General features: G+C 51.0%; 1 protein-coding gene across 1 annotated transcript in view; it reads left to right on the top strand.

The window, feature by feature from the left end:
* The window catches only part of ttn.2 (titin, tandem duplicate 2), a 163,089-nt gene that overhangs the window by 54,943 nt on the left and 82,360 nt on the right, over positions 1-25,786 (top strand). The window contains exons 81-129 of the mRNA XM_061286865.1: positions 96-305; positions 394-471; positions 561-587; positions 1,243-1,299; positions 1,740-1,802; positions 1,889-1,957; positions 2,034-2,096; positions 2,164-2,217; positions 2,334-2,846; positions 2,953-3,321; positions 3,437-3,523; positions 4,044-4,142; positions 4,354-7,401; positions 7,584-7,688; positions 7,832-8,530; positions 8,629-8,679; positions 11,802-11,867; positions 11,970-12,047; positions 12,163-12,246; positions 12,386-12,430; positions 12,566-14,107; positions 14,428-14,478; positions 14,559-14,957; positions 15,065-15,343; positions 15,415-15,684; positions 15,761-15,900; positions 15,967-16,093; positions 16,493-16,759; positions 16,847-17,113; positions 17,239-17,502; positions 17,645-17,784; positions 17,908-18,034; positions 18,106-18,372; positions 18,785-19,051; positions 19,157-19,423; positions 19,795-19,934; positions 20,017-20,143; positions 20,400-20,542; positions 20,672-20,795; positions 20,873-21,139; positions 21,424-21,521; positions 21,609-21,777; positions 21,963-22,232; positions 22,396-22,662; positions 23,138-23,416; positions 23,825-24,233; positions 24,722-24,846; positions 24,926-25,192; positions 25,388-25,657. Coding sequence (XP_061142849.1) covers positions 96-305; positions 394-471; positions 561-587; positions 1,243-1,299; positions 1,740-1,802; positions 1,889-1,957; positions 2,034-2,096; positions 2,164-2,217; positions 2,334-2,846; positions 2,953-3,321; positions 3,437-3,523; positions 4,044-4,142; positions 4,354-7,401; positions 7,584-7,688; positions 7,832-8,530; positions 8,629-8,679; positions 11,802-11,867; positions 11,970-12,047; positions 12,163-12,246; positions 12,386-12,430; positions 12,566-14,107; positions 14,428-14,478; positions 14,559-14,957; positions 15,065-15,343; positions 15,415-15,684; positions 15,761-15,900; positions 15,967-16,093; positions 16,493-16,759; positions 16,847-17,113; positions 17,239-17,502; positions 17,645-17,784; positions 17,908-18,034; positions 18,106-18,372; positions 18,785-19,051; positions 19,157-19,423; positions 19,795-19,934; positions 20,017-20,143; positions 20,400-20,542; positions 20,672-20,795; positions 20,873-21,139; positions 21,424-21,521; positions 21,609-21,777; positions 21,963-22,232; positions 22,396-22,662; positions 23,138-23,416; positions 23,825-24,233; positions 24,722-24,846; positions 24,926-25,192; positions 25,388-25,657 — 13,494 coding nt within the window. The remainder of the gene's footprint in view (positions 1-95; positions 306-393; positions 472-560; positions 588-1,242; positions 1,300-1,739; positions 1,803-1,888; positions 1,958-2,033; positions 2,097-2,163; positions 2,218-2,333; positions 2,847-2,952; positions 3,322-3,436; positions 3,524-4,043; positions 4,143-4,353; positions 7,402-7,583; positions 7,689-7,831; positions 8,531-8,628; positions 8,680-11,801; positions 11,868-11,969; positions 12,048-12,162; positions 12,247-12,385; positions 12,431-12,565; positions 14,108-14,427; positions 14,479-14,558; positions 14,958-15,064; positions 15,344-15,414; positions 15,685-15,760; positions 15,901-15,966; positions 16,094-16,492; positions 16,760-16,846; positions 17,114-17,238; positions 17,503-17,644; positions 17,785-17,907; positions 18,035-18,105; positions 18,373-18,784; positions 19,052-19,156; positions 19,424-19,794; positions 19,935-20,016; positions 20,144-20,399; positions 20,543-20,671; positions 20,796-20,872; positions 21,140-21,423; positions 21,522-21,608; positions 21,778-21,962; positions 22,233-22,395; positions 22,663-23,137; positions 23,417-23,824; positions 24,234-24,721; positions 24,847-24,925; positions 25,193-25,387; positions 25,658-25,786) is intronic.

Below are 25,786 nucleotides of genomic sequence, written 5' to 3'. Positions count from 1 at the left end.
CACAGAGCATCAGCCAAATAACAGCCAGTGCAGATGTTGTCGCCCGCCGGGCCTGGGTCTTCTCACCCGACGCCGTCCGTCTTTGTCTATTGTAGCTGAGCAAATTCATTTCACCAAACGCATCCACAACGTGGAGGTGAACGAGCGTCAGGCTGCCACCTTTGAGTGCGAGGTGTCCTTTGACAACGCGGTGGTGTCCTGGTACAAGGACACCTGGGAGCTGAGAGAAAGCCCCAAGTACAACTTCCGCAGTGAGGGCCGGAGACATTTCATGGTCATCCGAAATGTGAGCGTCGAGGATGAAGGTGCGTAGTCGCGCGCTGGCCCGGCACCCCCATTCGGGTATATCGGACTGTTTGTCGTGAGCGCCGACCCGTGACTTCTCTCACGTAGGCGTGTACTCGGTGATTGTGAGGTTGGAGCCCCGGGGCGAAGCTAAGAGCAGCGCCGAGCTCTATTTGTCTGGCAAAGGTACCACCTTGAATCACCCTTGGATTGACACTCTTGTTGGGCTTAACATCGTATTCTTCTTCTTCTTCTTCGCCCCTCCTTTTTCACAGAGATCCAATTAGCCACGGTTCCCTTTGGTAAGTACTTTCCTTTTCCAACACCTCACCCTGGTCTTTAGCCGTCTTTCACAGTTAATCCGAGGACTCAATCGCATAGCCCACATGTTGAAGTCACGAGAGCCGTGTGAGCCGCAACGACGGTTAGCGGCTCGGCTCCCCAGCGGTTGACATGCGCTGACCGTTGAGTCCGAGCGGGATTGCCTCACGCTGCGGGAGGCGAACCTGAGCTCAGTTTGGGGGATGGACGCAAGCTTGTCGTGATTGATAATGACATGATTTGTTCATGCTGTCAGCGCACGGCCGTTCAAAAGTTTAGGGTCACTAAGAAATGTTCTTGTTTTGAAAAGAATCACTATTTTCCAACGAGCATGACGTGAAGCTAATCAGGAATATTGTTGCTGTGGCAAATGACTATTCTAGCTGCAAATGCAATATCTACATAGACCCATTTGCAGCAGCCATCCCTATCCAGTGTTCTAATGCTCCATTGTGTTTGCTAATTGTGGTAGAAGGCTAATGACTGGAACCTAGAAAACACTTGTGCAATTATGTTAGTTTTCATGGAGATTGTCTGGGTTGGCCCAAACTTTTGAACGGTCGTGTGATTGGCCAATGAATCCTCTCTGAACACGCAATGCAGGTACTGATAATGAAGGAACGAATTTTTGTGTAGATGTGCAAGACGTTTCTGTGGAGAAGCCTGAAGCACCTTCATCGGTGGACATCGAAGGTAAGACTGAAAACCGTATTTGCATATTTGTGACCCGCTCTGGCTGAGGAGTCCTTATGTTGCAAGGGCTATTTTCGCGTTATGGACAACGGGAACCGTTTGGTGTCGGGCCGCTCGGATGGCGTCCTGACCCGCTATTTGAAAGCTGCATCTCTACTCGTGAGAGACATGCCTCCCAAATTTCACGGTGCTAACTAAAAGTGACGTCCAGTGATGAATTATAACACAACTTGAAATAGTGGTCACCATTTTAGTTTTTGTTGCGGAGGTCCCACCCGCAGTTTGTCGGAAATCTGTCGTCTTTGGTTATCACCTCTTTTTTGGTGACTTAGGTGACAAGAGGCTCTTCCTGCTTTTTGGCCCCTAGTCCTTCCATTTTGTGCCCTTGATGTGTCCCCTCTGGATTTCAAAATAAATCTTTCAAAATGTGTCTCCTGCAGTTAGTGTTCAAGAGGCAATGGAAAGACAGAAAGTGGAAGTGAGAGAGGAAGTGCTTTCCAAAGGTACCACAAACTTCCAAGAAGACCCACTCGTGTCTTCTTTGATGTCTTCTGGCTGACGACTTGATTAAATGTTCCTTTTTTCAAAGTGGCCAAAGTCCGGGAGGAACAAGAAGTGGAGCTGGCAGCAGAGGAGGAAGAAGCAGTGCGCCTGCAAGGTGAGACGATCTACGCGTCCGATGGGTGGGTTTAGCATTGACACCAGGCGACTGACGGAAGTGTTCATTATCGCAGTGACCAAAGTGGCAGAAGAAGTTCGAATGGAGAAGAAGAAGAAAGTCGTCAGCCCGGTCGAAGGTAGTTTGTTCCCTTTGATGATGACTTTGTGATCAGTCGCTAATGTGGCGCTTAAATGTCTCGAAAGAAGCCGAGGCAGTCGCAGAGCCCCCGACACCAAAGAAGCCGGAGCCAAAGAAAGGTACCTGCCACTGCTTCCGGTTGCCTCTCACCTCTTGTTATTCTTTGCCCTCTTTGTATGTCGCTAACATCTCTCCGAGCCCTTCTGTGCTAATTTCTGTGTTGCCTACCCTCAAGACGAGCCCAAGCCTCCAGCACTGGCAGAGCCTAAAAAGGTTCCACCTGAAGTCGAACCGGTGGTGAAGCTTGAGCTGGAGCCCGAGCCCAAAGTCAAGCAAGTGGCAAAGCCCGAGCAGGAGCCTAAAGTCAAGCAGGTGGCAAAGCCTGAACCCGAGCCTGAACCAAAGCTTAAAGTCAAACCGGCGGTGAAGCCCAAAGCGGAGCTTGAGCCCGAGCTTGAACCAAAGCTTAAACTCAAACCGGCGGTGAAGCCCAAACCGGAGCCTGAGCCCGAGCCGGCGCCCAAACTCAAGCCGGTGGTGAAGCCCAAGCAGGAGCTCGAGCCGGATCCCAAGGTCAAACTGGCAGATCCCAAACTCAAGCCGGTTGCAAAGCCTGAGCCAGAGCCCAAACTCAAGCCGGTTGCAAAGCCTGAGCCAGAGCCCAAACTCAAGCCGGTTGCAAAGCCTGAGCCAGAACCGGAGGGCAAGCCTGTGCTGTTGAAAAAGCCGACCGCACCGTCACCCAAAGGTACTTTCTGCCTTCTTCTCTGGACGTTCTTTGTGCATGTGTTTGTCTGTGTGTTGGTTTCTTGGAGCGGAAGCTCATCTTTGAGTGTCAAACGTGTCACTTTAAGTCTCCGAGGAGCCAAAACCAGAACCTGTTCAGATCAAGTCCAAACCTGAAGTGGGAAAAGCAGAGCCAGTGGTGGTGCCCGAACCAGCGCCTGTAGCAGTATCTAAACCAGCCAAAGCAGAGCCTGTCGTGGAGCCCAAAGCACTCGCACCAGTGCCTGCGGTAGAAACTGGACCTCCTAAACCTGAGCCTGTAGTGGCATCCAAACCAGAGCCCTTGGAGATACCTCAAGTGCCTAAAGTGAAGCCCGTGGAGGCACCAAAACCCTCCAAAGTGGAGCCTGTGTTGAAAAAAGCTCAAGTAGCAGAGCCCACGGTGACCAAAGTAGAACCGCCAAAGGCCAAAGAACCAAGGGAACCTTCCACAAAAGGTAGACATCTTCCAGCCTTGGGCTGTCCCTTATCTTCTTGAATCACAAAGTGGTGAGAAGGTCTCAATTCTTTCATCGATTCGGTGTACTTATTCACTGAGATCTTGTCTCCAAGTGCCAGAGAAGCCAGCGAAGAAGGAGGCTGCTGCAGAGCTTCAGAAGCCCTCCAGAGAAGAAGAAACACTCAAGAAGGTCACCCGAGGTATCTGAAGCCCAAGCACCAATCTTATACTTTCCTTGACGTCATGTGTGCTTCATCATGTTGTCTTCTTCTTCACGTGGTTCTTCAACTCCATAGTTAGTCTGTCCTGTTGTTTGTCTGTTTGTTTTCCACGTGCGCTTCTTCACACCTTCATGTTGTCTGTTTTATGATTTGTTCTTGGTGCTTGCTCCCCCATCTGTGGTTCTGATTGTTCACCTGCGGCTCATCACGTGAAACTTTCTTGGGTCTGGTAGCGTTGTTCCTCTGGCACAATTTGTTGGTTCTTCACGTTCATGTGTGGCTCGTCATCCGTTCTTCACTCTTTGTTTCTTTTTCAACATGTCACATTTGCCTTCCAATGAATGTTTCCTCATGCTTTGTGTTTTTTCTTTTTGTGATTGTTGCTCTTCTTTTGTGCTTGTTTACTTCATGGGTCTTCTACATGTGCGTTTCTTCACACTTCACACATGTTCTGCTCCCGGTCATTTTGTGACGCTAATGGCTTTGGTATCCTTCCAAGTTCCTGTGGCAGAGAAGATAGTAGATGAACCGAAAGCGACCAAGAAAGCTGAGACTGCTGCGCTTCCTCCCAAAGGAGAGCCGGCAGAACTACAAAGAGGTATTTGGATGTTTGTACTCACCTTTGTCACAAGAGCAGCAGCGGGCGCTGCAACTGCCCTCGGGTCGGGTCGAGCCGCCCCGTCCCGTCTTGTCTGTGCGCAAAGGCTTCTGTTTTGCACGTGCAACAACACCGTGTAAACTTTGTGTGCCCGAGCGCATTGTTCTGCTCTTTATGTTGTCTGCATGTTATTGTCTCAAAACTCTCCAAGCTGGGAAAGCTGACCTCTTGCTCCGAGACCGGCACGCGCAGTATGGACAACCTCAGAAGATGCCCTGTGAGGTTGTCGTTCCACCAGACTCTCTCCAGGAAACAACCGGGGAGAAAATACTAGAGAAAACCCCAGATAAAGCTGAGAATGGGCCAGAAAAGGTGGCAAAGATGCTTCCTGACAAGGCTGACAATATACCTGAGACGTTTGGTGATGAACCTCACAAAGCACCAGGAAAAAAGCTTGCTGGTGTACCAGAGAAAGAATCAGAGAGCCTTCACCATCAAGCTGAGAAAATAGCCCAGAAGACTCTTGGTGAGGCTGATGAAGTACCAGAGAAGTTGAATGGTAAACCCGATGCACTGCACGGGAAACTTTCTGGTACAGCTGAAAAAGTACCCGAGAGGCTTCTCGATACATGTGAAGAGAAAGTATCTGCGGCCATTCGTGATGAAGACCCAGACAAAGCATCTGAGAGGCTTTGCGATGAACCTAAGAAAGTAGCGGAAAACGAGGCAGGTACGCTTCTTAGTATGACCCATGAAGCAGCGCCCAAGCTTCACCATACGCCTGATCAAGTGCCAAGGAAGCTTCCTGCTATACCAGAGAATGGAGCAAAGCTGCTTGGGAAGCCCCATGAAGTAGTGCTCAAAGTAGCAGGAAATCTCTTGGATAAAACTGAGGAATTTCGAGGGCAGCATCCTGGTGTACCAGAGAGGCTTTGGCAGAAACCCCATCCTATCCCAGAAAAGCTTCATGATAAACCTGAGAACCGTCATGTAAAATGTCCCCATAAGCAACCTAAGAAAGTACAAGAGAAACGCCAAGATAAAGCTGAGAGTCCTCCCAAGAAAACACTCGAGAAAGCAGATGAAGTACCAGAGAAGCTTTACGAAGCTCCCGAGAAAGTACCGGACGAGCTTCCCGATAAACCGCGTGACACCGTCGCAGAGCGCCTTTCTGAAACGACAGGTGCGAAAGTACCAGAGAGGTTCCCTGTATCGGAGAACCTCTCTGATAAACCGCGCGCCAAAGTGCCGCCGACAATTCTTGAGAAAATACCAGAGAAGCTTCGTGACAAACCACATGAGAAAATAACTGTACAGAAAGCCCCGGAGAGACGACACGACAAACCCGCAACACCGCGAGACAAGAGCCTACCGGAGAAGCCTCCTGATAGCGTACCGGAGAAGCTTCATTATAAACTCCGTGAGAACATGCCCGAGGAACCTTCTGAGGAAACACGAGAAATAGTGGCAGCGAAGCTTGATGATAAGTCACTCCAGAAACTAGTAGTAACATTTCACGATAAACCTGAGAAAATACCAGGGAAGGTTCCTGAGAAAATACCAGAGAAGCTTCCTGAGAAAATACCAGAGAAGCTTCCTGAGAAAATATCAGAGAAGCTTCCTGAGAAAATACCAGAGAAGCTTCCTGAGAAAATACCAGAGAAGCCTCCTGAGCAAATACCAGAGAAGCTTCCTGAGCAAATACCAGAGAAGCTTCCTAAGAAAATACCAGAGAAGCCTCCTGAGCAAATACCAGAGAAGCTTCCTGAGGAAATACCAAAGAAGCCTCCTGAGCAAATACCAGAGAAGCTTCCTGAGAAAATACCAGAGAAGCTTCCTGAGAAAATACCAGAGAAGCTTCCTAAGAAAATACCAGAGAAGCCTCCTGAGCAAATACCAGAGAAGCTTCCTGAGGAAATCCCAGAGAAGCCTCCTGAGACAATACCAGAGAAGCTTCCTGAGAAAATACCAGAGAAGCCTTCTGAGAAAATACCACAGAAGCCTCCTGAGCAAATACCAGAGAAGCTTCCTGAGAAAATACCAGAGCAGCTTCCTGAGAAAATACCAGAGAAGCCTCCCAAGAAAATACCAGAAAAGCTTCCTGAGAAAATAACAGAGAAGCTTCCTGAAAAAATAACAGCAAAGCCTCCTAAGAAAATACCAGAGAAGCTTCCTGAGAAAATGCCAGGGAAGCTTCCTGAGAAAATACCAGAGAAGCTTCCTGAGAAAATACCAGCGAAGCCCTCTGAGAAAATACCACTGAAGCCTCCTGAGCAAATACCAGAAAAGCTTCCTGAGCAAATACAAGAGCAGCTTCCTGAGGAAATACCAGAGAAGCTTCCTGAGAAAATACCAGCGAAGCCGCCTAAGAAAATACCGGGGAAACCCCCTAAGAAGATACCAGAGAAGCTTCCTGAGAAAATAACAGAGAAGCTTCCTGAGAAAATACCAGAGAAGCTTCCTGACAAAATACCAGAGAAGCATCCTAAGAAAATACCGGGGAAGCCTCCTGAGAAAATACCAGAGAAGCTTCCTGAGAGAATACCACAGAAGCCTCCTGAGCAAATACCAGAGAACCTTCCTGGGGAAATACCAGAGAAGCTTCCTGAAACAATACTCGAGAGGTTTCCTGGTGAAATAGAGAAGCTTCCTGAAACGATACTAGAGAAGTTTCCTGATGAATCTGAGACGAAACCACAGGCGCTTCATGACAAACCAGAGAAACATAAAAAAACAGCAGACGTAGCAGACAAACTTCCTGATAAACCCGAAAATGTATCAGAGGATGTACCAGAGCAACATCTTGATAGACCTCAGGAAGTACCTGATCAGAAACCTACTGAAAAAGCCCAGCAAGTAGCAGTTGGACCCGCTAGCAGAGTAGCAGAAACACTTCCTGATAAGACTCAGCAAGTACCAAGGAAACATACGGACAAAGTGCCAGAGAAACTTCCCGATAAACCTCAGAAAGCACCACGGAAGCTTCCTGAGAAAGTAGCAGAGAAGCTTCCTGCTCAAAACCACGAGGGAGTACCAGAGGAGATGTCTGAGAAAAAGCCACCCCAGAAAAAGGCGGAAGAAGTCCTGGTTGAAAAGGACAGCGAGAAGTTTCCACAAAAGGTGCTAGAGAACAGAGTTGTTGAACAAAAGCCTGTTCAGGCTCCCCAGAAAGCATCTCAAGATGCCAGAGTTCCTCTCTCGACACCTGAGAAGGAGCCAATCTTCTCAGGGTTTGAAGTAGCAGCAAATTCTGCCACAGGTACAGGGGAGACAAAACCGTCTTGTATTCTTCTTCATCATCTTCTTCCTTGGTTTTGCATGCACATTTTGAAGAACTGCCGTGTGTTGGGCTCTTTGAACAGCTCTTGCAGTCTCACCTCTCGTTTGTGCCCGCTTGTTTGTCTAATTGACTGTCTCATCTCTTCCTTTTCCTCTGGTCAGCAAACGTCTCGGATGACAAAGTTGAAGATTTAGAAACTCGGAAAGTTGTCAAGACGCCAACTTTGGTGATTGAACCAGAGGAGAAAGGGTCTCTCCGAGAAGAAGGTACCGGTACCAGCAGATCGACCGCTTCAAAGCAGCCCTCCAAGCATCTAACGTCTTGTTTTTGTCCTCGTCTCACCCTCGATTGTCTTTGTGTTTTGTTGTCACTTCTTGGCGCCGCCATATGACGCCTCTTGGTGCCTCAGCGAGACCAAGCGGGCTTGAGCAGCCACAGGAGATGCCTCACGCCGCAGAGACGGCCTTTCTCATCGAGGAAGCTCGCTCTTACGAGGCCGAGCCACGAGACGGCGCCCGAGTCTCGGAGCAGAAGGCCTTGTGCCCCCCGGGGCACGTGAAAATTTCCTTGACGGAGACCCGCCAGAAACATTCTGAGCGTAGAGGCGAGATGTCTGCGACTGATGGTAAGGAGACTGCTGCCGTAGCGGAGAAACCGCAAGAGCTTGAGAATGAGCGGGCCACCAACCAAGAAGTTAGCAACCAAAGAAAACACCAGAAGCATGTGGTGGCAGTCAAGATAGAAAGCCAGGATATCATCTGGAGAGAATCCGAGGAGGTCTCCAGGGTGAAACCGGAAGCGGCCCACAAAGACCGCATTGCGTCTGTAGCGCGAGACAAAAGAAGCCGCAGTCCGGAAGAGCTAGGATTAGACAAAGCTGAAGCCAAAGATGAACGTTTAGCAGGACGTCACCAGGGAGCCGAGAAAAAGCAAGAAGAGAGTCCTCGACTGATTGAAGGGCCGACGAAAGCAAAAGCAGAGGTCTTGGGGTCCGAGATCCCGTCTCGGCAAGCCCTGCGTCGTGGCCATAGCCCAAAGGAAGACTCCGGGCTTCAGATTCAAAGGTTAAGAAGAAGCCAAGAGCAAGAAGACGCAGCTGCTTCCAGAGGTACACCCGGGGGATATCAACTAAAGTCCCACCCGCATCTCTCTTTTTCTCCCATTCTTTTTTTCCTCTGAATTTTAACCTCTTGCGTTTTGTTAAAGGAGCTGACAGGTTCTCCGCCATTGAGAAGTTGGAGAAAAAAAGCCAGAGAGGTAGAGCAGCAGCACGTCTGCCCTCGTAGCTTTTCTGTACCCTTTAACTGATATGTCTGTCTGTCTGTTATCTGCTCCTAATCTCTTGGCGCTCTTTCGCGTCACCATTCCCGCCACTTAAGCGTCTGAGGGAGGAAAGCAAAGGAGCGGGTTCCTGTCTGGGGAAGCTTTGCACATCCGGGCAGAAGAGCACACTGAGCAGATTGAGGCAATCTCGAAAGCCAAGGCATGGAAATCTGTTACTGACGGTTCCGAGAGCCCGGGCCTTCAAACAACGTTCAGCCAGGGTTCAGGAGTCAGGTTTGAGATGAAAACTTCACAGGCAACCAGTGTGACAGGCACAATCAGACAAGACAAGGCCAAAGTTGAAGCGACCGAGGTAGCCGTGAGGCAAGATGTGAACGTGACAGTCAGCGACACGCGGTTAGATGACGAACCTCAGAAATGGAGCAGGTGCAGTCCTGAAAAGGAGGCAAAGCAAGGAACTGGCCGTGATGTTTTATCAGAAGAAATTATTCAAGTTGCAGACCGTCAGTCTCAAAAAGTTCCAAAACAGGCTGAACATAGAGAAGAGAACAGGGAGAGTTCAGAAGGACCTGAGAGGACATTAGTTGCGTCCAACCATCTCGTAGTATCCGCGGCGGGGGGCTTAGAAGATGCCAGCGTGAAGTTCACAGCCGCTGTAAAGGAAGTGCAGCAGAACCAAGTTAAGTTGGAGATGTTTCACCATGACAAAATCCAGGATGAGTTAACTCAACCAAAGGTTAGCCCGAGTGACTCCTGTAAGTTGATGGCTGGCGTGTCAAGTAAAGCTCTTGAAAGACAGACAATATTAAGCAAACACCAGGAGGAACCCACCTCAGAAGCAGAGCAGCTAAACATCAGTCTTCCTCATACTACAGATGTGATTGCCCAGGAGGCAAAGTCCGCATTTCTCCAAGCTCAACAGATTAAAGCATCGCCCCTCGTCGTGCTTGACCATTCAACACCCGAAAAAGCACCATCGGGCTTCTTGGCCGACACGCTTGCAAGGAAACCCGGTTCTCGGGTCGAGTACCAAAGCAAAGCAGTGATTGAACCGGAGCTGTGTCAGTCAGCAGAGTCAGCAGTTCTCACAAATCCGACCGCCTGCCGGGAAGACTGTCGAGTGTCAGCTTCGAGTGATGTCGTCACCTCTAACCAGGCCCCCCTGGCAATGGCTCCAGGTGAAGAATGGAGTCTTGATGTTAAAAAGTCACACGGGTCTCAAGAGCTAACGGAAGAAGTTCTTCAGCCTCGGCTACAAGAGTTGAAAACAGAACAACAAGAGGCCAATGGCGCTTTTGCGAAGCCACCTGCAGGAGAAGACCCTGAATCCGTTGTAGGTGCAAAAACGTCAGAGGAGTCTGCTGGACTGGAGATGTCTAAAGAGGTGGCCTCAATACTTGAGGAAGGAATACAAGCAGCTCAACATGTAGGAAGGAAACAAAGACAGGGACAACATGGAACAAAGAGGTTTGTTTCACCTAAAATAAGACCGAACCAAGTCTGTCCAGTTCCGCCAGAGCAAGAAGTCCCGACAGATAGAAGAATTGTGGAGGAAGGCCAAAACAGCCAACGGTGTTCCTCTGCAGAAACAAGAAGCTCCAAGAAATCCAAGGCTGATCTGAGTGTGGTCCAATTTAGGGGATCCCAGTCCCACAGAGTCCAAGAAGAGACCAATGGTCTACTGGAAAGTAGAGCGGCTGTGACGGAGCTGGTGTCTCCTCCATCTGCAGTTGTTCATGATGCAGGCATAAAATCAAAAGCTTTGCAGAGATTAACAAGCCCTGCTGCCATTGGGAAGGAACTCCAGGCCAGCCGAGAACAGAGAGAGGTTTTTGAAATGACACAAGATCTGCCGAGAGGGCCTGCTTCAGCTAAGATCGTAACAGTTGAAGACTACACAGGACATGAAAAAGAGAGAAAGGTAGTTGAGTTTACGGAAAAGTCTCAAGATAGAACCAGAAAAGCGCTGACAAGTCCTTTACTCCTGACAACCGCTGAAGTCCAATCCACAGTGTCTCCAAAAATGCAAATGATAAAAACTGAGACACGACAAGAGGCAAATGCTTCCAAATCAGTCAAGAACTCGGTAAGGGAAGGAGCTGCTGAGCCCGCACTCAAATTCAGATCCAAATCCCTGAAAGAGAAAAGACAAAGTTTAAGCAAAGCCAAACACATTTCTGTAGAAGATGTGTGTGCCGATGCCTTCGTGGTTCAGGATCAACATGGTCATGTTTCAGAAAGACAACCCGAAAAAATGGACAGAAAACCTTCAACAGATGTGGAAGCTGCAGACAATCAAGCAGAAGTCCTCAAGTCCCAGGTCCCCAAAAGAGCACGAGGATATGAGCAAATTTCAGACATGGCCGAGGATCCTCTTGATTGTGCCGCGACTTTCACTGAATTAGCGGATGTTTCTAAACTGAAAGCTCAAATGTCACAGGAGGCTGACATTCGTGTCACAAAGGATTTACCCAGACATCAACAGGTGGAACAAAGAGTTCCAGACACACTCACAACTCAGAGTTTGACACAAGCAGAACTGAAGCAGCAGATGGAAAGGAAGTCACCTGTGATGGATGAATGTCAGAGAGAGATGATTAGAGAGGGAGGGACACCCAGCAGAGAGCGTCCTAATTTCGGAAAACCAGAGTGCAAGGAAAAGCAAGGAAAAGTTGATTCAGCAAAAGATGAGATTAGTTTGATGGCCTCGGCCCAAGAACCTTCAGTAACAGATGAAACGGAGTCCCCGCAGACCGAGGACAGGGACCAAAACGGGCTTTGGTCTCAAAATGTCCGCAGAGGTATCAAGAGAAGCGTGTGGCGTGTCACGAGCACGTGTTTGTGTGACTTTGAACATGAGTCCAGCACGTCGGCCTTGCGTCGGCAGTCACATTGTCTTCAGGCACCAACAGGCATTTCAATGCCGCCTCTTCTAAAACCACCACGTCTTGCATCGCACCCTGTTCCGAACCGTGCACATTAACCTCTTTGGTCTCTGTCTGTTTGTCTGTCTTTCTGTCTGTTTGTACATGTGCTTGTTGTCCTTGGCGTTGCCTGCACGGACGCTCTGACTGTCTTTTGATTTCCTTTCCAAGCTTCGGTGGAGGAGTTGCGACCGCCGGTCAAGGAACTGGCAGCCAAGCCTGCGGTTCCATCAAAAGGTAGCAAAGTCTTTGAATGTCACTCTTGCGCACAATGTTGACAGCATTCTGAGGTCGACTCTGGTCAAGATGCAAATCTTTCTGTCGACCGTGTACTCAAAGATCGCCAAGCACCGACACCAGTTGAAGTCAAAACGCCAGATGAGGTTGAGCAGCTGCAAGAAGCCCGGACCAAGCCAGGTAGCCAAGATGCAATGCTCCTGTGACGGCTCTTCGGTCCAAACACCTTCTCGACTCTTTTCACTGCAACATCTCCTTTTTTTCCCCCCTTTTGATTTGTTTGTCAATTTTGAAGCGGTCAAGCCGCTTGTGAAGGCTGAAGATCCCACTGTGAAGGTTGTGGCAGAAGAAAAATCTGTGAAAGTGGCCCCCGTGACAGGTAGTTTGTCAGGCAGGGTCTTTGTTTTCTTGTTTACGACTCGATGCATCGTTGGGGTCTTGAATGCTTTTATCCAGGCCTGTAAGGTCCAACAATTTCCACAAAAAATATAACTGATAACAACCTTTTCAACCTTTAGATGAAACCAAGGGACCAGTTCAAGCACCGGCGGGAGTCAAGAAAGGTAGGGATGGCGCTCCCGTCGGCTTTACATCATGACACATTCACTTGTTTCTACTCGTTCTTTCTGTCTCGAGTCTATTGTCGGATGTGTTGTTTGTCTATCGGTTTCTGGTAACTTGAACCTGTCCTGCCTCAGAACCAGCTCGGCTAAAAAAAGGTAAAGTTCCCACGGAGGAGACAGGGACATTTGAGGTCCCGACTCTCAGGAAAGCCACTCCGGTCTCGAGGGAAGAGGTGGAGCAGGGGCTGGAAAAGGTCCAGCTCAAGAAGATTCTGTCGGTGTCACCTAAAGAGGCTGAGAAGGAGCAGAAACTCGGAGAGGCCACCAGGACCACGCAAGTTGACATAATCCAGCTGGTGCATGAAGAGCGTGCAGTCGAGATGACGGTTACAAGCAGGAGTTCTGGAGAGGAGTGGACACCGAGAGACAAAGCAGAGGTGGAGAAAAAGCAGGAAATTCCAAAGCCAAAACAAGAATTAGAAAAAGAAGACCTTGAGCCTAAATGGAGCCGTCAAAAAGAAACTCCAAAAGATGACAGACCAGAGGAAGTGGTTTTGCGGAAGAAATCTGCCAAAACTACGGAGGAGGAAGCAGGCCCTCCTGCTGCTGCTGCCTTGAAAAAAGTGAAAAAACTGCCTTCCGATGAAGTGGAACAAGAAGTTGTCAAACTAAAACCCTTTGAGAAGCCGGTTCAAGCTGCCAAAAAGCCGGAGAAAACCAAAGAAGCTTTCCAAAAGGGATCCAGGCTTCCCAGGGAGATTGAGGCAGAGGAACCACAGAAGATCCCTCAGAAGGTACCAACAGAGGTAAAGGAGCCCTCGGCAAAGGTGCCAACGCGAGTACCCAAGGAAAAATCGGAGGAGGAGGAAGATGCTAAAGCGCCAGTAAAGGTAAAGAAAACCCCAACAGGGCAGCCCGAGGCAGCGCCACAGAAGGTGGCTCTGAAGCCGTTCTCTCGGCCTTCAAACCAAGCTATTGAACCAGAGAAGAAACCGTCAGCCGTTGAAGAGAAGGGGCCAACAGAGGACCGTGTAGTCCCTGTGGCTGAACCAGAAGTGAAAGTACCACTTGCTACACCAAAGAAACCTGAGACCCCTCAAGCGGAGGAGAAGAAGCGAGACCCTGAGCCACTTCCATCAAAGAAGACTCCCTCTCAAGCGCCATCTCCTTTGAAGAAAGCCGATCAAGTTTCAGAGGAGCCTAAACGACTGAAGCTCAGGAAGGGAGTCACAGCCAAGGCCAAGGATCAGAAAGAAGTTGATTTGACACCTGAGGAGCAAATCAAGAAAATTCAGCTGAAAAAGACACCATCGCCCAAAGTGGAGAAGAGCAAAGAAACCGAAGGGATTCCTGCTGCCTATAAACTCCGAAAAACTCCCAAAACAGTTTCACCCAAGGACTCCCCAGATGCAGCCACTCTTAAGAAAGGAGCCAAAACGCCCTCGCCCAAGGAAACGATTCCTCTGGTCAAGGAAATTTCTCCCGGAGCGGTCGAGATGAGAAAAGTAGCGACTCAGCCAGAAGAGGAGGTGTTTGAGGAGGACCTCAGGCTGGACGAGGAGGCGGAGCCAGAAGAGGAAGAGGCCTGGGGCTGGGAACTGGTTCCTGATGAAGACTGGGAAGGTGAAGGGGAGGAGGAGGAGGGCGCTCTGGAGGTGCCGGGGGCGACCAGGAGAGGTGAGACGTCGGAGCCCCGGGACCACCTGCGACAGAGCCATCCTTCATGCACCAAATAATCTCAACTCATTGCCATGGTCATGCCTCCATCTTCACACCGCTCACCTGTGTTTGGTGGTCCTCAACCTCACCGGTTACGTTGTGATGTCATTCCCGTCCACTTGGGCGTTGTCGCCGTCATCTTCATGTCATTCCTGTACTTTCTCTGATTAATGTAGCACGACACTCATTCACACTCATTTCTCCACCTTCATTCCACTGACACTGTTTAAGAGCAGATGCTGTTTGCAAGTAGCTCATAGCTTTGTCTTTCTGAGCAGAGGGACAGCCGGCAGAGGAAGCAGGAAGGGCAAGAGGAAGAGGCCTCAAACGTAAGTCGTCGTTGACGAAATTCGCCCGGAAACATCTGCCTTTCCTGAAAGTCCCGCCGTCCCTTTCATTGGTCTCTCAGCCAAGTTGACGCCATCGCCCGGTGAAGGCAGGGGACGTGGTCTCAGACCTGCCGGACGAGGCGCTCCTACACCTCCGGAGGAGCCTTTTGGAGGATTCAAACTCAAAGCGGTGCCGCTCAAGTTCATCAAGAAGCTGGAGGACATTGTGCTGCAGGAGGCCGAGTCCATCGGCTCTGCGGCCGTCTTTGAGTGCCAGGTGTCGCCGTCCACCGCCGTCACCTCGTGGATGAAGGATGGCGGCAACCTGCGTGAGAGCCCCAAACACAAGTTCACCTCAGACGGCAAAGACCGTAAGATGATGGTTAAAGACGTGCAGCTGTCGGACACCGGAGAGTACACTTGCGTCGCCAAGAACGCCGGCAAGGAGATCAGCTGTACCGCCAAGCTCATTGTCGAAGGTGTGTAGTTGCTCCTTCGTGGTCATCCTGTTGTGAGTAGGTCTTTGGGCATAGGCTTGATGCTGTACTGTCAGGATCTCGCCTGAATTGGTCGTTCTCGTTTTCAGAGCTCCCTGTAAAATGGATCAAGGAGTTGGAGCCAGAGATGTCGGCTGTGAAGGGTCAGCCGCTCTACCTGTCCTGCGAGCTGAACAAGGAGAGAGATGTCATCTGGAGGAAGAACGACGAGGTCCTGAAGAAGCAGGAAAAGAAGTTCCAGATCAACATCATTGGGCTGGCGCACGCTGTGACCATTCAAAACACCGTTGAGGAGGACGCTGGTTGCTACTCCTGCGAAGTGGCCAGCCAGGCTGAGTTGAAGACGTCAACAAACGTGAAAGTGACGGGTGAGTGTTTTCCGCTGGGTCCCCGAGCGCGGCCATCTCCACACACTGACGGTCTGCTCTGGGTAAAACAGAGGTCATCAAGGATTGGCTCGTAAAGCCTCTGAGGGACCAGCATGTGAAACCCAAGGCAAGCGCCACGTTTAAAGGCCTGCTGTTCAAGGACACTCCCAACTGGAAATGGCTCAAAGGAGACAAGGAGTTGATCCCCTCCGACAAAGTGGAGATCAACAAGGACGGGAAGGACCTGACGCTGACCATTAAGAACTGCCAGCCCGACGATGTTTCCGAGTACTCGGTGGAGGTGGAGGGACGTGTCTACAGCGCCAAACTGACTCTCGGAGGTTGGGGTCTTCGTTCGGGTTTCATCTGCCATATTTTGTCCTTTGCTTCATGCGATGATAACGTGTCTGACCTCAGAGCGCGAAGCTGAAATCTTGAAGCCCCTGACCAGTGTGGAGGTGTTCGAGAAGGAAGATGCTGCCTTTGAGACGGAAATATCCGAGGATGACATTCCAGGACAATGGAAACTCAAAGGGGAGCCTCTGACCAGATCCCCGGTATGACTTGTTCTATGTTTTGCCCTGTATGGAGTTTTGGCTCAAGTGACTCTCCTCCTCCCGTAGACCTGCGACATCCAAATGGAGCGTGGCGTGCGCCAACTGAAGCTTAAGAAGTGTCAAGTGGATCAGTCGGGCGAGGTGTCCTACCAAGCGTTGAACGCAGTCACGAGCGCAGTGCTCACCGTGAAAGGTAAGCACGTGCTTACGGTGTCTTGGACAGCAATCGTCTTTCTCAAACACGGACTTTTTTTTTATTCAGTCTCGGTGCAGACCTTAAGACAGGAATCAAATCAATTCAGGTCCATGTAGGACGTCAATTCTAGGTTTGGCGTGCGTACGCTAGCTCTAACAATGGAAGACTCGGGACCCCCAACCGCCCGCCCGCCCGCCAGCCCGCCTCGCCCAAACATCCCTCTTCTTGTTATTTGTCTTTGGACTCGTGCTTGTCGTTCTTCGTGGTCTGGAAACGCATTGAGCGATGCCTGCAGTGTATGTGGCGATAAAAGGGCACCTTTGTGTCTGCCGCTCGCCGTTGTCACTGTCGTTTGGTGTTTGATGTGCGTGCCTGTCACATTCTGACATTCTTCAGAAATCCCAATGGACTTTGTCGTACCACTCAAGGACGTAAGTGTGCCTGAAAAGAAACAGGCCAAGTTTGAATGTGCCATCACCAGAGATGTCCCCAAGGCCATGTGGTACAGGGGAAGCGAAATAATCACACCAGACACCAAGTATGACATCATCGCCGATGGCAAAAAGCACTTGCTCCTCATCAACTGCTGCCAGTTTGACGACGAGGACGAATACAGGATTGAGGTTTTGGGCAAAGAGTCCAAGGCGAGACTCATTGTGGAGGGTAAGCGGGGGACGCGTGGCTTTGCGCCGCCGAACCTCCATGCAGCCAGCGCTCAGTGTCCTAATGACTTTGACGCTGCGGTTGTAGGCATCAGGCTCAAACTGACTTCGCCGCTCAAAGACCAAACGGTGAAGGAGGGCAGCACAGTTTGCTTTGAGCTGGAGCTCTCCCACGAAGATATTCCGGTGACCTGGTACAGGAACGACGTCAAAGTCCATCCCAGCCGAACGGTGCTAAAGCACGTGGATGGAAAGCGTCACGTGCTGGAGATCAAGGACGTGACTCTGGATGACACTTGCCAGATCAAGGCTGAGGCCAAAGGAGTATCCTCCATGGCGAACTTGACCGTCATAGGTAACTCTTGCTCTCCTTGGGTGTCCATCCGGGGCCCAGGCGGGCGTCCTCGTCTGCCGTCTTTGTGTCTCTGTGTCTCTGTCTTGTCGCTTTTGTGTCACCCTTGTCCGATTGCACCCTTTCAGAGGGAGACGCGTACTTCATCGTCAAGCTGCAGGACTACACAGCAGTGGAGAAGGACAAGGTGGCCTTAGAATGTGAGCTCAACAAAGATGTTAAGGTGCTTTGGTACCACAATGAAGAAGAGGTGAAGGCTTCCAAGGTGGTGGCCATCAAGGCCGAGGGCAGGCGCAGAACGCTGCTCATCAGGAAAGTGGCCGACATAGACAAGGGACAGTACGTGTGTGACTGCGGGACGGACAAGACAACAGCAAGCCTTCACATTGAAGGTAAAGGCGGCCATTTGATGTCACTTCCCTCCCGGCAAATCCCACGGCTCGTGCGCTATGCCATCTTCTGCTTCGCCGTCTTCATCATGCTTTCACCTTCTCGCAAGTTAGTCGCTAAGTTGTGGCCTCTCTTCAACCATAGCCCGCCATATCCGAGTGCTGCGGCCGGTGTACGGCGTGGAGGTGTTTGAGGGGGAGACGGCTCGCTTCGAGGTGGAGCTGAGCGAGGACGATGTGCACAGCCAGTGGAAACTCAACGGCCAAGTCTTAAGTCCATCTCCCGTATGTGCACCCCTAGATCTTCCGCTGTGTGTGTGTGTGTGTGTGTGTGTGTGTGTGTGTCTGTGTGAAACGGTGGTCTCGTGACCCTGATCTTAGCGTTGAAAAGTGCATCGGCATCTACAGGATGTGGAGATGGTGGAGGATGGAGCCAAGCACACTCTGGTGCTCTACAACTGCAAGGTGCCTCAGACCGGCGAGGTTTCGTTTAGCGCCGCTGACGCCAAGTGCTCGGCCAATCTGAAAGTCAAGGGTGAGCGTTGGCTTCCCCCTCGCCAACGGGGCCCTCGCGCTTGCATTAATCGTCTTGCTATCAATCAACAGAGATTCCCGTTTCTTTCATCACGCCGCTGGCTGATGTGCGCGTCTTTGAAAAGGACGATGCCAAGTTTGAGCTGGAGGTGTCCAGAGAACCCAAAAGCTTCCGTTGGTTCAAAGGCTCTCAGGAACTGATGAGCGACGACAAATATCAGCTGCTGCGAGACGGAAACAAACACGCTCTTGTCGTCAAATCCGCCAGATATGAAGATGAAGCCAAGTACCTGTTTGAGGCCGAAGACAAGAGAACGTCAGGGAAGCTGATCATTGAAGGTAGCCCACGTCAAACCGGGTGGACGGCCTATGGCGGCTCACCAGACGTATAGGTTTAGAGCGGCGCAGAAGGTTCCGCAGGTGCATGAACGCACCCCACTTGGCCCTAAGTTGAAAGACTTCCAAAGGCTTGTTCCTCCGTAGCGCGTTCTTCTACACCACACTCTTCCGAGCACAAAGCTTGCCGAGCTTTGCAGAACAGGGATTTGCCCAAAGTGTTGCAGTTGTGCAAAATGTCTTGGTATGATGTCAAGCTCAAATACTTTTGTCCATGTGGTCTCACCCTCTTTAGTCCTGCTAAACAGGATTTGTGCTCTCGAAACGTGCAGATTCCATGTCGATGTCTCCGGGCTACTCTGGATTTAGGGAGGTATTCATCAGCCACAGTGTGAACACGGTCTCTATCCGTCAGGTATCCGCCTGGAGTTTCTCAAACCCATCAAGGACGTGACGGTGAAAGAGCGCGAAACGGCCGAGTTCAGTGTGGAACTCTCCCACGAAAACATCCCGGTGGTTTGGTACAAAAGCGGCGCACGCCTGCACCCCAGCAAGGTGGTGCACATGTCAGAGGACGGTCGAGTCCACACACTGGCCTTCAAGGAGGTCTCTATTGATGACACGTCCCTGATCAAAGTGGAAGCCATGGACAAGACGTCTGAGGCCATGCTCACCGTGCTGGGTTAGTATGCGAGCCCGGAGTCTTTGTATCCGCCTGCTGACTCCTGCGCTCGTCAGCCAGCAAATCATGTTTGCGCATTGACACCGTGACCCTGACCTCTTGCAGAGGGTGACCTCTACTTCACGCTCAAGCTCCAAAACTACAGCGCTATCGAAAAAGACCAAGTGGTGCTGTCCTGTGAGTTGAGCAAAGCTTCTGGCGAGGTCCGCTGGTTCAAAGACGGGAAGGAAATCTTTGCTTCCAAGAACATTGTGATGCAGTCCGACGGCAGGAAGCGCATGCTGGTCATCCGCAAGGTGTCCAAGAGCGACAAGGGAGCCTTCACGTGCGACTGTGTCACTGACAGAACCACAGCCCAGCTCAACATCGAAGGTAATCCTTGTGCCGTCCCACGTGGAGTCCCGCAATTTGGGACCTGAATCTCTGGAGTGGTCATCTGAAATCTCAGTGTCCACATAGTCTCCGCTTTATTCCGTCAGATAGGATTTGCTTTCTAAAGGCAGCCGACAGTGCTTCTTAGGTGTGTTTTGCGGAGCCTCAAACTCTCTTTAGAGGTTCTTCTGCGGCTCTGTAACACCACTCATGCTTGAACATTGCCCTCTCAAGTTTCTTTCGCGCAACTGTAGAGAGCAAAGTTCCTCAATGGGAGATTAGAGGTTGGGTGGTCCCGCCCAGTTCTGCTCTCTCCAGTTAATCTTGCCACGGCCTTTGAACTAACGGTAGCATCTGTCCACGCGACGCAGAGCGGGACATCAAGGTGATGCGTCCGCTCTACAGCGTGGAAGTCACTGAGACCGAGACGGCCAAGTTTGAAACGGAGATCTCCGAGGAGGACCTTCACGCCACCTGGAAGTTGAAGGGCGAGACACTTCACCCGTCCACTGTGAGCTTTTCCTTCCCCTTCGCCAGCGTCTTTTCTTGCGAGCGCCGTCATGCGACGCCGCCCACCTCTTCTTGTGCTTCAGGATGTGGAGATCAAGGAGGAAGGCGTCAGGCACACCTTGATCCTCTTCGACTGCCGCATGGAGATGGCGGGAGGAGTAGATTTTGCCGCCGCCAATGCAAAATCATCTGCTCAGCTCCGCGTCAAAGGTGAAACTGTGTGTGTTTTGCCAGCCTTATGGGGCACTTTGCCGCCGCCGATTGGCCGGGCTGGAATGTGACCCGGCTCATACGCTAATGAGCAGGGCCCCCCTGGTGCTGGGCGTCACTGGCAGCTGCTGTACTGTGGGAGTCTAGCAGCCGCCCTGACGACTCTTCGCAGACACTCGTTTTTTTTGAGGGGGCGGGGGGGGGGGGGGGGTGGCGTTCTGCCTCTCACGCAAAATGTCTTCTCCTTGCTCCAAAGCCCGAGTGGTGACCCTGACGCGGCCGCTGAGCGACGTGACTGTGACAGCCGGCGAGACGGCCACCTTCGAGTGCGAAGTGTCTTACGAGGACGTCCCCGTGGAGTGGTTCCTGGAGGGCGTCAAGCTGGAACCCAGCGACCGAGTGAGTATGCCGCTGGCCGCCTGCCGACTCCACTCCCTGTTTATGCTGTTGCGGTTGGTTTTGGGATGTGCTGAACATCATTACAGGCAGCATTCAAGGATCTAAACTGAGTTTGTCACTGAACTGCAGGTGGTACTGAAGTCGGAGGGTAAAGTCCACAGCATGACCCTGAGGGACGTTCAGCTGCATGAAGCAGGACAAGTTCGTCTCACCACCAAAGACTGTCAGACCGAAGCTAGACTCATCGTCAAAGGTGGGACGCCCGAGATGATCGCTAGCCGGACTGTCCCGGTACTCAATGCTCAAAAGTGGTTTGTTGTCGTTTTACAGAGCCACCGGTGGAGTTCACCAAGCCACTGAAAGACGAGACGGTGGAGGAGGAGGCCACCGCCACTCTGGAGTGTGAAGTCTCTCGGCCCAATGGCGAGGTGGAGTGGTTCAGAGACGGACAGGAGATCCGCAAGACCAAAAAGTACGAGATGCTCGTAGACGGACGCAAAAGGACGCTGCTCATCCACGGATGCGCCCTGGATGACTCCAGGACCTACTCCTGTGCTGCCAAAGAATTCAAGACTTCCTGCTTCCTGAACGTAGAACGTGAGTACCAACACCCACTACATGAGAAACACCTATGGGAACCAGTTTAAAAAAAAACGCACCTAGTAGGGGGCTCACTTCCTGTTCTCTCTTTTACATTCAAAGTCAGGTAGTCCCCATAAACTGACATTCTTGTTCCAGTTCAACCACTAAAGAAAAGGGTCTCACTCACCAGGGCTTATATTCACAAACCCCTTGAATTTAAAATTGAGGCGGTCTCACTGACTATCTGGAGACTTTTGTGAATCCCTCAGTTAGCCTGACATCGGTGTCTCTACCCACAGCTCTCCGCGTGGAGTTTTCCAAGCCGCTCCATGACTTGGAAGTGCAAGAGAAGGAATCTGCCAGGTTTGAGTGTGAAGTATCCCGAGAGAATGTGAAGGTGAGTTCGGTCGCCTCGGTGCCCTCATCGTCATCCCCGTTCACGTTTAATCGTAGTCTAACCATTGTCTTACCCCCTCCTTCACAGGTTTGCTGGTTCAAGGACGGAAGCGAAATCCGAAAAGGGAAAAAGTACGAAATTATTGCTCAGGGACGGCAACATATCCTCGTTGTCCACAAGTCGGTGATGGATGACGAAGCCGAGTACGAGTGCGACGCTAAAACCGCCAAGACCTCCGGAATGCTGACTGTTATCGGTAAGAAGAGTGACTCTAGGTTCAGTGGGTGTCAAAGGTTTTACACCAATACCGCCTCAAAAAAGCTACACGTAGTACCACCATCAATGAGAAGCGTCAAAATACAGTCGGGAGAAGGACCGAGTGTTGACCGCACCGGCAGAACATCATAACGGGTGATGCCGTGCGACTGTGGTCTCTCACAGAGGAGGAGGCCAGGTTCACCAAGAACCTGTCCGACGTGGAGGGAACCGAGACCGACTCCGTGAAGCTCATCTGCGAAGTCTCCAAAGCCGACGCTGACGTCACCTGGTACAAGGGCGAGGAAGAGTTGCCGGAGGGCGGCCGCTATGACCATATTGTGGACGGCAGGAAGAGAATCCTCCTTATTCAGGACCTGAAGATTCCTGACGCCGGAGAGTACAACTGCAGGCTCAGTCCCAGGGTCAGAACCTCAGGAAACCTCAGGATTAATGGTACACACCCTGCCACTTCTTGTCTATTGGCTGCTTTTTTTCCACCCAAAAAATATATATACTTTGGAATTTCATTCATCCATTCTGGAACCGAGCTCCTTGACTTACATTTTCAAACTGGTCTTGTCCGCTCTCAACTGGTCTTTCTCTTCTGCTGTTTTAGAACTGGCGGCCGAGTTTCTCTCCAGGCCTCGCAGCGTGGAGGTGGTAGAAGGCGAAAAGGCCGAGTTCACCTGCACCGTGTCCAAGGAGACCTATGAGGTCAAATGGCAAAAGGACGACAAGGAGCTGGAGGGCGGAGACAAGTACCAGATGGTCAGTGAGGGAAAGAGAAGGACTTTGGTCATCAAGAACTGCGAGCTCAGCGATGAGTGCAAATACGTGGTCTTGATCGGAGCCACCAGAGCCAGCGCCCAGCTCACTGTACACGGTAAGTGACCCCGCTAGGATTCCTCCGGGCCCAAATCCAGGCAGGTGCGATACGGGGTCAGACCACAATGGCAGCTGAAAAAGATGCTGGTGGGTTAACGGTTTTCCTTAGCTGTAACTCGCTGGAAGCGGCCGGCCGCCACCAAAGTTGATGTGCAGGAAAAACCCTGGCTGCATGAAGGCATCTGAACCCAAGGCTCAGTGGCCTAGTGGTTAGAGTGTCCGCCCTGAGACTGGAAGGTTGTGGGTTCAAACCCTGGCCGGGTCATACCAAAGACTGTAAAAATGGGACCCATTGCCTCCCTGTTTGGCACTCAGCATTAAGGGTTGGAATTGGGGGTTCGACGACGGAGTGGAGCTCTTTACAAGCCCTAGGCTTCGTCTCCCTCCTTGCACAGTTATTGATATAATAATATGTGCTAAACAATAAACTTGAAACTTGAAGGCTAATTTCCATGTCACCCGCTGACCTGCAGAAAAACTGAAGATCATCACGCCGCTAAAAGACACGGAGGCCAACGAAGGCCAGGAGGTGGTCCTGATTTGTGAGGTGAACAACGAGGGCGCCAAGGTCAAGTGGCAGAAGAACGACGAGACCATTTTCGAAAGCAGCAAGTACGTGATGCTCCAGCGGGACAATATCTTCTCGCTGAGGATCCGAGATGCACAGCAGGATGACCAAGCCAATTACAGCGTCCACCTCAGCAATCACAGAGGAGAGCATGTCAAGAGCTCCTGCGGACTTAGTGTCAAAGGTGAGTCCGCCTTGCGGGCCTTCCATCATAGTTTCCATTAGCATGCTAGAATGTTTTGTTAGGAACCGTCCCTGGGTGCAGAGAAAGTTGTAATGCTGTTCTGTGTGGGACTATTGTAACTCGGTTTCCAATACCGCCGGGTGTTACCATACCAACTGTTGGTGTGGGTGGGTACATTTTTTCAAGTCTATTTTTTGTCAGATCTTAGCATAGCAGCTGCAATGGTGCTAGCGTTTTTAGAGCAAGCTGTACAGGGCACTCGAGTTTGCTATCTATGCTAGCTTAGCAACAGTTGGCCATTCTTGCTCTCGGTTAGCGTAGCAGCTGTTAGCACGTTAGCATTCCTGGAAATGATACTGAACAATGTTACCTGGATCTTAGCACAGCGTCTGATGTTTGTGTCCTCAGAGGAACGTTTGAGGATCGTGGTTCCTCTGGAGGATGTGGACACACAGGAGAAAAAGACGGTCAGCTTCTCTTGCAAGGTCAACCGCCATAACATCACTCTGAAGTGGATCAAGGCCGGCCAGGAGGTGGTCTTCAGCAAGCGCCTGGTATACCGGGTGGACAAAGACAAGCACACGCTGACCATCAAGGACTGCACGCTGGCCGACGAGGGCGAGTACACGGTGGTGGCCGGCGACGACAAGTCCACGGCAGAGCTGATCATCAGCGAGTCGCCCGCCGACTTTGCCATGCATTTGAAGGACCAGACCATTACCGAGTTCGAGGACGCCGAGTTCTCCTGCAAGCTGACCAAAGAGAAGGCCGAGGTCAAGTGGTACAGGGACGGACGTGAGATCAGAGAAGGACCCAGGTGCTCATTTTTCAAAAATGATTGGCCAAAATCAACATCCTTTCATTTCCAAATATTTGGGACTGGATATTTGTGATATTTGGAAACCATTCCAACAACAAACCGTTCAGCTTTTTTTTTTTTAAAGCAAAACATGATTGATCTTAACTTCCATGGAGTTAACTCCATATTGCTCATCAAGTGTCCATTTCAACATCACATTTTCCAAAGCTTTTTTTTGCACTCATTTGTAATGAGACCCTTGAAAGACATTTCATTGATAACACGGGTTGTACAGGGCAAACCAAACTGTCCGCGTCGCAAATCGCGTCTTGCCAACTCGCGTCTTGCCAACTCGCGGCTGTTCCATTCCCAAATATTGCCTCAAAAATCATGAAACTGAAGCGACGTTTTCCATCCGGTATATAGCAAGTCTCACGTTCTACAGTTCAGCTTCAGCATTTCAAATACAAAGTGCCCTCACTAAAGCAACTGCCGTCTTCTCCCAGATATACGTTTGAAAAAGACGGGAATATGTGCTACTTGCGCATCAAAGAGTGCCGACTAGACGACGAGCGGGAGTACGCGTGCGGTGTCGACGACAAGCGATCCAGAGCCAGGCTCTTTGTGGAAGGTGAGACAGCTGGGCCACGCTTGGCCACAATTCCTTCCAACCTGCTCAATTATCTCACGTCTGACTTTGTGGCTCGCAGAGATCCCGGTGGAAATCGTCAGGCCCCCGCAGGACGTATCGGAGCCGCCCGGCTCGGACGTAATGTTCGAGGTGGAGCTCAACAAAGACAGAGTTGAAGTCAGTTGGTTGAGGAACAACATGACCATTGTGCAGGGAGACAAATACCAGATGATGAGCGAAGGCAAAGTTCACAGGCTGCAGGTCTGCGAGATCCGCCCTCGAGACCAGGGCGAGTACAGAGTGGTGGCCAAGGACAAAGATGCCAAAGCCAAGCTGGAGCTGGCGGGTAAGCTGCTAAACAATTAGGACAGGCGTGAAAGGCAATCTGACAAAACAAAGCCACCAAGTATTAATGTGACGGCACCCGTGAATCAGGAAAGCAGAGCGGATCGGAACCTCCCCTCCCCCAGTTGCGTTGCTTGGATGAGCCCTTCTTTCTGACTTTTTGTTCTCACGGCTTCTCCCGGTCTTGCCCCTGCAGCGGCGCCCCAGATCAAGACCACAGACCAAAACTACGTCACTGACGCGGGGAAGCCCCTGGTCATGACGGTTCCCTACAGCGCCTTCCCTCAAGCCAAGGCTGACTGGCTGTACGGCAGTTCGAGTTTGTCCCAGGATAGCATCTACACTTCTTCTGACTGCACAGAGTACCGGATGAAGGACCCCAGAAAGTCTGACGAGGGTCGCTACAAGGTCATCATCAAGAACAAACATGGAGAGGGTGAAGCTTTCATCAACCTGGACGTCATTGGTACGATTTCTTTTTTTACACTGTGCGTTTGCAACAGACATGATGGCCACGAAGCCATCTTACCTAACAGAGGACGCCTTCACGTTCAGTTATTTCACACCAAGCAAATGTCCCGGGAGTTGGACTCGT

Source organism: Syngnathus typhle, linkage group LG9 (genome assembly GCF_033458585.1).
Source record: "Syngnathus typhle isolate RoL2023-S1 ecotype Sweden linkage group LG9, RoL_Styp_1.0, whole genome shotgun sequence".
In the NCBI taxonomy this organism is placed as follows: Eukaryota; Metazoa; Chordata; class Actinopteri; order Syngnathiformes; family Syngnathidae; genus Syngnathus; species Syngnathus typhle.
Note: the sequence above shows the minus strand (reverse complement) of the source record. Positions and strands in the feature narration are given on the sequence as shown.